Source organism: Myodes glareolus, chromosome 10 (assembly GCF_982192425.1).
Source record: "Myodes glareolus chromosome 10, mMyoGla1.1, whole genome shotgun sequence".
Taxonomy (NCBI): domain Eukaryota; kingdom Metazoa; phylum Chordata; class Mammalia; order Rodentia; family Cricetidae; genus Myodes; species Myodes glareolus.
Genome location: NC_142035.1, coordinates 85,162,689 through 85,176,821, shown reverse-complemented (window position 1 = coordinate 85,176,821; position 14,133 = coordinate 85,162,689). Strand labels below are relative to the sequence as shown.

At 46.9% G+C, this 14,133-nt stretch overlaps 1 protein-coding gene across 2 annotated transcripts in view; it reads right to left on the bottom strand.

Moving 5' to 3' along the window:
* Positions 1-12,821: 12,821 nt before the first annotated feature.
* Positions 12,822-14,133, bottom strand: part of Ext2 (exostosin glycosyltransferase 2) — a 133,912-nt gene continuing 132,600 nt past the window's right edge. For both annotated transcript variants that reach the window (XM_085696644.2, XM_048443570.3), the window contains exon 14: positions 12,822-13,485. In XM_085696644.2, coding sequence (XP_085552770.1) covers positions 13,347-13,485 — 139 coding nt within the window. In that variant the 3' untranslated portion in view covers positions 12,822-13,346. The remainder of the gene's footprint in view (positions 13,486-14,133) is intronic.

Sequence of the window (14,133 nt, the reverse complement as noted above, 5' to 3'; positions counted from 1 at the left end):
TGTCCCTCTGTTGAATCTGCAAACAAGCAATCTGAGACCATGAGGGTATTGACTTTACTCTCGGGGAAGAGGGAGGCTGTTGCTGACTATGGCTCCAGCCCCCTGTCTGGTTACCCAGCTCAACTCACTGCCCTTCAAACTATCAGACCTTTCATTTGTCACCATCGTGGGGATTGCTATGCTTCTGCCCAGAATCCTCTGTCTCCTCCTGGCTCTCTGGCACTAGGAGATCTCCCACTGATCCTGTGCATTTCTTTCAGACAAGGCCTCTGTGGGTCTCTGTGTAGTGCTTTCCAGGAGCTGTGTGCAGGTTCTGAGGGAGTGAAGGTCAGAGGAGAGTCAGAACACTCTGCTGAGCCAGAATGGCCAGGAATGCAGCTTCCCTGGCATGCACGAGCCCTGGGGTTCATCTCCAGCACTGCACAAACGATGACACACGCCTGCCATCCCAGCACTTGAGAGGTGGAGGCAGAAGAATTGCAAGTTCAAGGTCATCATCAACTAGATAGCAAGTTTAAGGCCAGCCTGGGTCATGTGAGACCTTGGAGAGAGAGGGAAGGAAAGAAGGAAGGAGAGCAAGCTAGGGAGGAAGACAGGGTGTGTGTGTGAGGGGGTGGGGGGAGAAGCTGACTCAGGCTTCTGGAGAGCAACTTGTAGTGAACTCAGCCCCAGCTTGACTGTGAACCCTGCTGTGTTCCTCAGGAATCCAGCACATCTGTGAAAAGCCATATATGACAGGGGATCTGTCCCCATTATTTATTTCTCCTGGGGTCAAGCCAGCCCAAGACTAGCTTCCCATGACAGTGCAACAAGTCCTGGCCCAGCAGCATTCATCTTGGAGCATCTCCACTTAGTCTTGGGCTCAAACCCCATGTTTCAGTCTCCCTTAGATAACCTTGTGCCCCCGACTCTCCACCCTGCAGAGCGGTTTTTCCTGCCTCAGTGCCAAGCCCAGCCAAAGCTGTTTTTGCCCTGTGCCCCTGCCTTGCTATAAGAAACGCTGCCAACCCCGGCCACCAGGAGTGGGTTTGTCCCCAGACGGCAGGATGCTTGCTGTGCTGTAGAGAGTAGAGTGGGGCTAGGGGTGGAGCTCATCCTCCCATGGCCCAGATTTGCATGCTCAGCAGCAAAGGAACAATGGACCCTCCACAAATAGCACAAATAGCCAGCTCCCCCCAAACAGGGCTGATTACAGACCCTCTACGTGTTCGTGGAGAGAAGATGGAAGCTGGTGCCAGGAGACAATGGGGTGTGAGAGCTGAAATTTTCCCAGGAATTCTGTGTGATTCCAAACAGATTTTTTTTTTTTCTTTTTAGCTCAACACAGACCAACAGGCTTGAGGAAGGGCAAGCTTGCACAGGGAGCTTGGCTTTATGGCCATGTGCACAACATGTGTTAAGGTGTTGCCTTGGCTGGTGGGGAGCAAATCCACTGTGGTGCCTGCATGGGATCTCCTTGGAGCCCTTCAGGACATGATTCTTAGATGTTCCAGGATTGGCGGGATGGGGGGGGGGGAGGATTGCAGTGCTCTTGCCAAGTCTTCTGGGATTTTTTTTTATTTTTTCACAAGTCCCCTCCCCCTCTCTTTTCTGTTCTGTACCTACAATGTATTTCTACTATTCCCAGGCTCTTTAGGAAAAGTACTAGGCCCATACATACCATAAAATGAGAGACGAATGAAGGTGAGAGAGATGGAGACAGACATACAAAGATGGTGGAGAGGATGGGGCAAGGATGGAGTGCGGAAGCCTGATTTGCACAGAGAGCTCTGTTCTGAGGAGAGAAGGGAAACTACAGGAAGTCACAAGGGACTGAGGTCAGAGCTGGTCTTAAAGATGGTCTACTCTGCTACTGCAGGCCAGACACTAAGATGCGTTTGTTGCATGCCCTGCCCTGCACTGATAAAGCAGAGACACGGCTCTCTGATCCTCTCACAAGGCAGTTACAGAGCCCAAGAATGAAAGGGTTTGACATAGTGAAGCGCTGTAGAGACAGGCAACACTATGCACACCAGAGCTTTCTGCCACTCAAGTGGCTAAGGGCAGGACAGCAAACATGGGGGGACTGTCACCAAGTGTGTCACCAGACTATGATGTTATATTTCTGGGTGACTAAAGTGAAGTATTTGATCTTCGTGGATGCAGCTTAAACAACAGACACTCAGTTCCTCACAGCAGCAGAGGTTGGGGCCCTGGTTCATGGAACTGGACTGGTCTATCTCCAGCTTGCAGATAGTTGACTTCTCTTGGTGTCCTCTATGCAGGCATGTGGAGTAACACGGCTTGCTGATAGATGACCCTGCCCTCATGGCTTTTTTCATAGATGTTGTCTCCAAACACAGTGGCACTGGGCGGTGGCGGGGGGGGGGGGAGGCAGAGGTTGTGTGTCAGGGTTTCTGTAAGTGAACAAGGGGCAGAATTCAGTTAATAACAAGCAGTGTGGCTTGTGTGTTATGGTGAGGGACAGGGATACACAAGAACAAGTGGTTGAGCATTACTAGGGGGTCTCAGAAATCCCAGTGAGTTCCTGTGGTGGCCCAGAAACCTCTGATTCAGCGCCCTGCCACTTCTAAGCACATCTCATTCTCTCTCTCTGATACATATCATCAGGACAGCAAACAATTCTATCCAACTGTCCCTAGTGAGACACTAACTTGAGAAGACTCATTCCGCAGAGAGGGCAGAATGAATGGGTCCCCAACTCTGTAAACTGTAGATGTCAGTCTAATTGGATTATGGGACACACACAGTGTCCCTTCTGAGTGGGAGGGGGGCTTCCAACGGAGCCTGCTGGGTAAGTCAGCAATAGAATGGAGAAGACTTGCCCCTAGCATGAATGGTCCCATGCCATGGACTTGGAATTGGGACAGAAAGAGACTGAAATTTCTCTTTGGCCTGTACCGTTTCACACAACTGGTGGGACTCTTGGATGACATAGTCTTCTTCCTGGATGAAATGATCTGATCCTGGAAGGCAGAAGTTGTCTTTTAGTTCTTTTCTTAGTTTGTGAGTGTTGCCATAACAAAATGAAATTTATAAACAAGAGGGATTGACTTCTCACAATAATAGAGGTTGGGAGTCCAAGTTCAAGGTGGGAACAGCCTTGGGGTTCCTACCATGGCACCTTCCATGGTAGGAAGGGCAAACGTGGCTCTCTTGGGTCTCTTCTATAACAACATTAAATCGTACTCACCTCTCACTTGCCTGGTGGCACTGGAGACTCTTTAGTAGTCTAGAATGGGGACCCAAAGTCATTTGCTTTCTGATGCCCATCATCTGTATCATGTCTCTGCTTTCCATGAAGGGCTGAGCCCTTGTTTACCCTCTCAAGGAACAAGCTTTGCTTTAAAAATTTCCCATGGATGTCTACTCGGCCCACGCAGGACTTAGCCTACTCTTCTTCATCTGGTTCCTCAGAAAGCTCAAAAGGCTTTAAACCTTTCCTTTCTAGTTGAAGTAATTTATGCCATGTCTGCCTCTTGGCATGCTACTCACAGGTTTGGTACTTTTGATCTTTACTCAGTTCAGATTATTTTCTTTCGGTCTCTATCAACCCAGGTATTATTCAGATATATATTATTTAATCTTCAACTACTGGGAGTTTTTTTCTCAGATATTTATCAATTTCTGACTTAATTCTATTGTGTTCAGATAGTATATTTTTAAATAAAAAAATTAAATATTATTTTGTTATTTGTGTGCATACACATGCATGAATGCCACAGTATGTGAGTCGAGGTCAAAGGACAAGTTGTGGGAGTTGATGTTCTCCTTCCATCATGTGGCTCAAACTGGGGTCATCAGATTTGTCAGCAAGCACTTTTATCTGCTGAACCATCTCACTGGCCCAAAGAATGTATTTCTTATGTTCTCATTTTTTTTTTTGAGACAGGGTTTCTCTGTAGCTTTGGTGCCTGTCCTGGAATTAGCTCTTTAGACCAGGATGGCCTCGAACTCACAGAGATCCACCTGCCTCTGCCTCCCGAGTGCTGGGATTAAAGGTGTGCGCCACTACTGCCTGGCCCTCATTTTTTTTTTTTTAAGTTACTAAGGCTTACTTTTGGTGCAACACATTTAGTGTGAACATTGCATGCAATTTAGCAAGTTGGATCTCAGCTGTGGTAGGTGGAGGATCCTGAAGCTGTCTGTAAGCCAGTGTTTGTCACTCAAGTCATCAATATCTTTCTATCAACTTGTTTCATCAATCACCAACATTGTTGAGACATACTTATGCAATTCTAAGCATTCTTTTTCCTTCTAGTTGGTTTTGCTTTATATATTTTTATATATAATTATTTGTTATATACATTTATGTATTGAGGAATTGGTCCTTTATCACTATCAATATTAAATGTTTCTCTTTCTCTCCCACTTTTTAAATTTAAATGCTAAACTAAAAACTATTTTCCTGAGAAACGTGTGTAATTGTTCTTGCTATTTTGATTGCTATAACAAAACACCACAGATTGTATCATTTATAAAGAGCAGAGGTATACTTCTGAAGACTGATATCTTCTTGGCTTCTGGCGATAGGCCTTCTTGTAGCTTCGTAACATAGCATGAGGCATGGCCAAGATGAATTTGCTGTTATGGTAACTCCAGAGAATGAGAACTTACTCACTTCAACACTGTGCATCAATCAGAGTTAAGGTTTTCACACATAGTAATCCCACAGTATTACCTGATGATTCCTGTAGTTTATTCATGGTGTTTAGGCCATTTACATTTAATATAATTATTGGTCTGTTTGTATTCAAGTCTACCATCTTTCTGTTTGTTTCTATTTGTCTGATTTGCTCATTATTTATCTTTTCTCCTTCCTCTGTCCTTAAGCTAAGTACATTTTTGATATTTTATTTTAAGTGCTGCCTTAGCAACTATGCCTATTAAAAGTATTTTCATTAGTTGTCTACAGTTCGAGAGTAATTTATCCCAGCCTGTCCTATAGACTTCTCAGTTTTTCTTCCTAATCTACCACCAAATCTTCAGTCTCCTTTTCTTCCCCACCCTGGCAATGATAGAGCAGACCCGGTGCTCAGGCTCTTTCCTACCAACTCTGACTCTCTGGATAATCTCCTCTAGTCCTACTCGTTTAAATTCCATCTGTATTTTTAATTCCAAATTTTCTTCTGAGAGTGAGGTATCCAACTGTTTAAGTAGCACCACCTCTTAGATTCTAATAGAATTGTCTCAAAGAGTACGTCTAGAAGATTTATTATTCATATGTCCATGTGAGGGTGTATATGGGGGATGTGCACACCTGGATTTGGAGTTACAGGCTTGTTATGTGGGAGGCGCTCTTGGTCTTTCCTTTCAATGCTCCTGTCTTACTTCAGTTTGCCATTTCTCAATGAATGGCTTCACTTAGTGGATTCAGGATGAAAATCCATGAGTTAGCTGTAAACCTTTGTTGTTTTCACCTCCTACCTTCGAATTTTAAATAAATTTAGTAGACATTTGAGCCAGTATAAGTTCTTACCACTCATGCTTGCATCCCATTCCAGTCTGCTACTCAGAATGAAACAGCAATGTGACTCTTCATTCCTTGGTGCTTCCTATGAACTATTCTCTACACAGCAGTAGAGATGTTTTCTTTTAAGATGCCATTTAGAGCTGCCATTCTTCTGCCTAAAATCTCCCAGGAACGCTCCTTCATACTAACACTGAGCACACAGCATCCTTTCAGCCTACACAGTCTTTACACCATTTGGCCCTGGCTTATCTCCCTGTAATCACCTCCCAATATGCTCTCTCTCCCTTTGCTTATGCCGAGGCCACACCCTGGTTCTTGTGCTAACTCTTCTCTCAAGTCCAGTATTTTCATGGTTTGGTGCTTCTCAAGGCTTAAAGATAGGCTTAACTGTCCCCTCTAGCCACCCTTTCCAAAATACTTTTCCATACCCCAATCACCACCTGTCTTCAATACTATACCCTGTCTTCACAGTATTTATGGACATTTGAAATTATACTTTTTTGTACTTGTCAGAATGTCGGCCTACTGCTAGCAGGTACATTGTTATGCTCAATGGAACAAACTCCTGGCAAGAATGGAATCTTACACATAATAACTCAATAGAAAGTTATCAACTTAATACATCACATCAGGTCCTTCCTCCCTCCCTCCCTCTCTCCTTCCCTTCTTTTCTTCCTTTTCTCTTTCATTCCTTCTTCCTAATAAAAAGAATCATTAATAGTTAACAGAATAAAAACATGGGGGTGAATATTTACTTTCTCCTACTGCTTTCTCTAAAAGTGAATTAAATCTTATTGTTGGAACAGTTCTCTTAATAGACCCTGAGTTCATGTTGGGAAAAATGTCTCCACTGAGTGCAGACCAATCTGTTCTGAGAGGAGGACAGTCGTCTCAGTCCAGTGGCTAAGAAGTGAGAGGATGTGGTCACAAACTTAAATTCAGATGGACAAGGCTGGTTCCTAGTCATGGTCTCTGGTACAGCTTTGGTCCACTGTCCAAAGTTAAAGAAGCCTAAAACATCTTCCAAGAGGTCCTCACTCAGGACATCCTCTTTCCCGGGCTTCCATGTAGCAGGTACCCCAGTGAATGGATGCCAAATACACCACAGAATAGCATGAGACTCAATGGTGCACCTATATGTGTATAATAGATATTCATCCTTATAACTGCCAAGGAAGGCCAGGGAGGAGAAAAAGGCATTGGTTCTTGAATTTTCCATGTATTGGGGAAGATGGAGTTAATGAAACCCACGCTTGGCCATGTTGTCAAGATATCAAACCGAACTGGTGACAAGACCAAGGCTGTTAGTAGGGAAATTGCTGGGCCTGTATCCAGAAAGCCAGGACAGGGTACTTGGCGCAGAGTAGGCAGAAGGGAGATGAAGGTGAGTCCCACAGGATCTACCAGAGAAAGACTATTGGAAATCCTAGAGGGGTTCTGCCACCAATGCACAATTTTCCTTAATTTCCTCAATTGTGGCTGTTATCCCCATAATGAGAAACACAACTTCACTTCTAAGCAGGCTGTGAGGCTGGCAGAAAGCTGAAACCTGAAAATCAGCAGATACAGGGCTGTGTATAGCCTTTTCTATTGAAATTAAGCCACATCCAAAACACAGGGAAAGGGCTCCAAATAGCTTCAGACAGCAGCCAGCCAGCCAGGGCCCTTACCAGGCACCGGATGGACGCTCTCCGGACTCGTCAAAAGAGGCCCAAATCAAAAGTGCTCATTTCAATAACGTAAGAAAATAAACATGGGGCTTATTTATAGCACAGGAAAGGTACTGGGGCAAAGACTGCTCGTTTGGTAATCCACCCTGATAGGGCAGACAGGATCCAGACCCCCAGGCTCTCTGGTAACAGGGTAAGCTGGAAAGGGGACCAGAAAAGAGCTGGCAGCCAGCATCAACAGGTACAATCTGGATAAGACCCAGATAAGAGAGAAGATGTCTGAGACGTCTGCTGTCTCTGCTCTGGCTGAAGGAAGGAGAGCCTGGCAGTGGACACCCATCAAGCCCTCAAGGGAAGGAAATAAAGGAACCTCCAAGTATCCTCATCCACAGGGTCATCACACACATCGGGGACAGACACTGGAGTCCCCACATACATCTGGGACAGACCCTGAAGTCCCCACGTACATCTGTGACAGACCCTGGAGTCCCCACGTACATCTGTGACAGACACTGGAGTCCCCACGTACATCGGGGACAGACACTGGAATCCCCACGTACATCGGGGACAGACACTGGAATCCCCACGTACAGCTGAGACAGACACTGGAATCCCCACGGACAGCTGGGACAGACACTGGAGTCCCCACGTACAGCTGGGACAGACACTGGAATCCCCACGTACAGCTGGGACAGACACTGGAATCCCCACGTACAGCTAGGACAGACACTGGAATCCCCGCGTACAGCTAGGACAGACACTGGAATCCCCACGTACAGCTGAGACAGACATCGGAGTCCCCATGTACAGCTGGGACAGACACTGGAATCCCCACGTACAGCTAGGACAGACACTGGAATCCCCACGTACAGCTGAGACAGACATTGGAGTCCCCATGTACAGCTGGGACAGACACTGGAATCCCCACGTACAGCTGAGACAGACACTGGAGTCCCCATGTACAGCTGGGACAGACACTGGAATCCCCATGTACAGCTGGGACAGACACTGGAATCCCCATGTACAGCTGGGACAGACACTGGAATCCCCACGTACAGCTGAGACAGACATTGGAGTCCCCATGTACATCTGGGACAGACACTGGAGACATAAGGCTGAGGTGTACACTGGGTACCAGAATAAGGGTAGGACTAAAACATAAATCCTCAGAGACTTGGCCAGTGTTGGCCTCAGGATATATGCACAGCCCCAGATCTCTGCCAGCTGTACGGCAAGGAGAATAGCATAATGCCCGTCACAAGTCTGTGTGGATGTTCTTCTGGAGCCCCTGGGTCAGAACTGGCTGCTCTTCATAAGTGCTCCTAGAAAACCATGGTTTCTGAGTTTATCTTTGCTATAGGAGACAGCAACATCGGTTTGCAGCTCTGAAAAAGGCTCACGCTGACACCTTCTGCCAGGAAGGCTCTGTGTGGTGATAAGGCCCAATGGGTGGCACTGGTTTAAGTGACTCCTTGCCCGTGTGCAGCTCCAGAGAGGTGGCACAAACGATGGAGTTTGCTGAGCAAGCCTGTGCAGCAGCTTGTCTTAGGAGAGTGAGGACACCTCTCCAGGGGTCCATCCAAGTTAGAAGAGAAGAAAAACCTCAGAAAGGCTGCACGTTGGAGGAAACCAAATGCAGGACAGATTCTGGTTATGAGAAAGGAAACTGGAAGCCGGCGGGGCGGGGGACATCAGGTTGGGAGTAGGGTGTCAGACTCACCCCAGCCATCTGCTCGCAGCTGCTAGCATCAGCAGGCTACCCATACAGATCCCACACTTTCCCAGAGAACCTGGAGGCTAAGCTAATGGAGGCTGAAGACGGCTCTGTGCATCTAATTCTTCAGATGGACTCCCAAGAGAGGGGCCAGGCTTACAGTGTACAGTGAGTCCTGCTTACTCCTGCCCTGCCATGAACAGCACCAGGGAGCTTGTCCCAGGCCTTCATCCTGTCACAGTGTACTGTGGATGGGCCGGGAGCCCCGGGGCTTGGATATAGCTCTGGGGTGGGTGGCTGCTCCACTTGAGCTCAGAGTCTCACCTGCCAGAATGATGCGCATTCCTGCCAGAGTCGCTCAGGAAGTAGATAAACTTGGGTCAGCTTGGCAGTCTCCATCTTGGCCTCCCTGGGTAGCCTGTGGTAGATGCTCTGGCTGTTCCAGAAGACTACCTGGAGCCTAAGAAAGGAGGAAAGCAGCCTCCAAAGAGGGCATTGCCATAAAACAAAGAAGACCTGTGGCATGGTAGTGTGGATGGGGGTGGAAGTACGGCTCACTTGACAGGTCTGAGAGGATTAGAAATTCAAGGTCACCCTCCAAGTACCTATTAAGTTGGAAGCTAGTCTGGAGTACATGAGACCTACCCCCCAAAATAAAACACCCCTCCCACAGAAGAAAAAACATGACACACAATGGTGCTGACGGGACACAAGCCACAGGAGACTGATGTGGGATATTTGTGCACTGTGTGAAGATGTGTCCCTGTGACTGGTGTAGTAAAAAACTGACTGGCCAGTAGTTAGGCAGGAGGTAAAGGCAAATCTTCAAGGGCAGAGGGAGAAAAACTGGGAAGAACATAGGCGCGGAGGAGTCACGAGGAGACACAGAGGGAGTTGGACATACAGAATAAAAGGCCAAGCTTCAGAACTAACAACAAATCTTCGTGTTGTTGCTTGGGAGCCAGTTGGTGGTACAGAGAAAGACATATTACAGGTGATCTCCCAATAGGGCCACAAGCTGTGGACCCAGCGGGAACCTTGGTCAAATCCAATCACATCCTTAACATGACCTCTGTTTCTTGATTTTGCTTTAGTTGAAACCATCCAAGGTTCTTGACTTGAACCCCAAATCATGCTTCCTCGCTATTTGCGGTCAGATCCTGGAAGAGACTGGAACCCAAGGATTATTAGGCAGTCCCTCAGGTGATGTGGGCAGAGGAGTCTGCCTCTGCTGGTTCTGCCCAGCACATTGTAGGAGAGATTCCCTTCCCCACAAACAGAATAGAACCCAGGAACTAGCTCAAAGCACTGCGTAAATTAGACAAGGCTGGGAAGCCAGAGCAGTCGGGGCTAGTGTATTGTAAGGAGAGATCAGCAGAACACCACCAGGTGAAAAGAAGTCAGAGAAAAAGATGATATTTCCATTTCAGTTTTCTGGAAAAAGGCTTTGGCCTAAACCCAAGACATGGTAAAATAAAAATTAAAAGCAAACAAACAAATCAACCAATCAACTAAACCAAGAGCAAGTATCTAAGTAAAATTAATCAGGAAAAAAAAAAAAAAAAACGCTGCCATTCTCAGTAGGCTCGTTCCAGTCAGTCCCTGGGGAAGCAGTGGCTCGGTGCACACAGCCGGGCCAGATCCCAGGTCAGTTCAGATCCCTTCTCTACAGGCCGGTGGCTGGAGTGCCTTCTAAAAGATGTCTTACTCTGGAAACAGCTGCTGTCTGCTGTAGGCCAGAACATGGCGTTTTAATTAGCATTATTGCTCTGCTTCTGAAACCAGGCTCTGGGGCGTCCCAAGGGCAGATGGTCCTGACCCAAGCTTAGGCAAAGCTCGCTGGCTAGGTCAAGACACAAAGGGTAGGGTACAGTCCCTTGCCATTTTGAATCCAGACCACTAGCTCCATTTTCTGTCCTGTTTCTACTGAGGGAACCACCTACCCTTCAGACAGTACCTTTGAGGCTTGTGTTGAGTTTAAGGCACAGTTCTGAACATAACACTGACTTTATGCTATGCTGTAAGACCTAACCCCAGCTTTTCTGGAAAAAGTGGGGTACTTTGTGTGGAATGTTACTGTCCAACAGTCCAACAGAGTCTATGATCATGGGGGATATAATCTAAGATTATAGTTCTTCTTCCAAATCCAAAGTTCTCTTTTTTGTTAACTAATATTTCTGTGATATATTTGTTCCCAAGTGAGTGTACAGGTCACATGTGGGCATGGACATGTGCATATGGCACCCCTAGACCAGCCTCTGGTGTCGTCTCTACCCTCCTTGTCTTTTTAGGCAGGGTCTTGAGTTTTTCCTGGAATGTGATTTAGTTAGGATGGCTGGTCAGCACTCAGGGAGTCTCCCCTGCAAAGGGACTGCAACAGACTGCCATACCTGGCCTTTCTACGTGGGTTTGGGGGACTAAACTCAGGTCTGCATGCTTGTGCTAAGGGCACTTTATCAAGTACTCAACCCCTTTAATTAAGAAAAAATATGGATGCGTGTCTGTGTGAGAGGGTTCAGGCAAATATGCCCTGTGGTGCATGTGTGGTCAGGAGACAACTCTTACAAGTTGGATCTTTCCTACAGTAGCCATGCTGAGGGTGAGGCCACATAAGCCCACCATAAGCACAGTCTTGGGCTCTCTGCAGGGATTTCAATGTGTCTCCCTCCTCCCATATCCCCCATCCTGGAAACAGGATGGTGACCCCTTAAAAAATAGAGACACATAATATTGCAACTTCAAGGATCTTGGTAGCAAAAGAAACCCTTTTCTTTGGCTTCAACCTATGGCCTCCAGTGTTGTGCATGTGATACCATAAAACTTCCTATCTGCTCACTGTAAGCACCTGCAGTTCATGCAACAATGCACAGCTGGAGTGTGTACCTGCAACATGTGCCCTAGCCTATTCCACCAGCACCCCAGATTCTACCCTCTGCTAACATGAACTTCCTCTCTACCTCCACTTCTGCTGCATCAGAAATCTTCCTTTGGCCTCTCCATTGGTGAGAATGTATATGAGCAGACTTTCTAACAAACTGATTTACTCTGTGTGAGTGTGCACATGGACACACAGATACATGTATGTGTGAGTATGAGTGCATACATGCTACAGTATGCTATGAAAGTCAGAGAAAACTTAACAGGTATGGGTTCCCTCCTTCCATTTCCTGTTCTGCAGACTGAGCTCAGGTCATCAGGCTTGTGGAGAAAACACGTTTACCGGCTGAGCCATCGTGCTAGCTCACCACACCGCGCGACAGAACAATGGGTGGCGCGAGCGACGATGACTGGCATACGACGAGGTTTCTGTAATTATATCCACATTCTAAGCAAATTGTTATGTATTTTGTGTTCTGGGGACATATGTTATGGCTAAAGCCCAAACTGTGGCTAATCTTAATATTAGACCCAGATAAATCTGTTTCAAATCTATAACATTTAACATTTGCCAGAGTAGATTTGTTCATCAACTAGGCTTAAAGAGGTATAATTCACACATGTGCAGTATTAGGAAATGCTGAAATGTAATGATTTAAATATACCAGCAACTGCTGGGATATGGTTGCTATGGCAGTATTTAACGTTAGCCAGAACCCGTTGGCCAATGTTATTGCCACAGCAAAAGAACGAGGATCCTGGGCATCTCCTCGGGGTGGGAGGTCACAATGCCCTTAGCTCTTACAACATGGTAGCAGCTAGAATGACTCCAGGGTGGCAGTCAGAGGGTACTTTTTTCCCTGAGTATACCTTGAAATATCCAGGCTCAGGGCTAAGGACACCTCTGATGGATTTATCTGCTCCTAGGATGTTCATGGGCCCTTCACATACTTGATGCATACAGAGCTGGGTATCCTTCCTGGCTGCATCTTCCCAGATGGCTGTTAGGACAAAAGGTTGGGTTATATGCACGGAACAAGGACTGATCCTTGGGTAACCAAGGACCAGCGTTCTAGACCGAAAAAAAAAAGGAATAAAAATAATTTTAATATCAAAAAGCCACAACAAGGAGCTGTTTGGGGACGTCAGGACATTTCTCGGCAGCCTGTGCTCTTCTGCTATGTACCCAGGATTGTAACTCAGGTCCAAGCACAGTTCTCACCCTCAGCGATACTGGGATCTGCAGCACGTTTTAGGCTTGGCTATTCTTCCAGATTCTGCTGTCGTGAAATAACTGCTTTCCTCTGCTGTGACTCCTGGATCTAAAACTGTGGACAGTCATCACAGTCCTCTCCTCTAAGGCAACTGGAGGGCCAGTGAGCTGGTAAACTGGGTCTGCAAGTCAAAACCGATGCTCTGGGCTCAAAACTGCAGCTAGTCCCTGAGACTTCCTTTGGCATTTCCAGAGAGTCGAGAACAAAGCAAGCTGCCCAGTTCAACAGACTCCAGTGTGTTTGGCGAAGTTTGATCCAGGCTGTCCTCCTCTACCCCACAGTGAGTGCTGCAGGGCCTAGCTGGGTTCCTCCACAGCCCTGGCTCATTGTTGCAAGCTTCATAAGCTGCCAATGTTGGGGAAGCTCTTCAGTTTCTCAGGGAAGTCGTCTTTGTAGAGCACTGGGTCAGCTCGGTGCTCCACCACCTTGAGGGGCATGGTCCCAAAGACGGAAGCAAACTTATTGATGCATTCAGACCTGAGGGTACAAGCAGAATGAAAGTGGTTAGCTGCTGAGAGACAACAAAGCCCAACATAGCCACTGTCCACAAGAGAACTGAAAGGTGCTGAAAGGGTACCTAGCCCACTGCTGGGCTCTGCAAAGGACTGTGACGGAAAGCAAGATGATGGGAGATCCCTGGCTCTGTTCAGAGGGAGAAAGTGAATAATAGGGGATGTTGTCTGCAGGCTTGCAGGTCAGGACACCTGCCCCTCCCCCTTAAATTCCAGTCATTTTTCCAGCACTAGCAGGCCTCAAACCCAGGTGGATTAGCTCCAGCAATCCTTAACCCCATCTCTGCCAGTTATAGGGAAGGAGGATAAAGGAAAGAAAAAAGGCTCTGCTTGCTTAAACTGAAGAGGTGGATAAGGGTCCTATCCATGCAAGGCAGAGGAGTAAAGGATTGGTGACTCTGGATTTCTAGAAATGAGCATTTAACTCCTCAGCACTCACAGATGTTCTGTAAATATCCGGCCATAAGCACTGCTCTTCTGACGCAGCCAGAGCCCACACAGGGCTTTCTGCATAACTGGTGTGATTTTTGCTACTCCCACACCAGAACTGGGAGCAAGAGTGACTTGGTGACAAGAGCTGAACATCGTAAAGCAGAGCTTCCCCTGCGCTTCT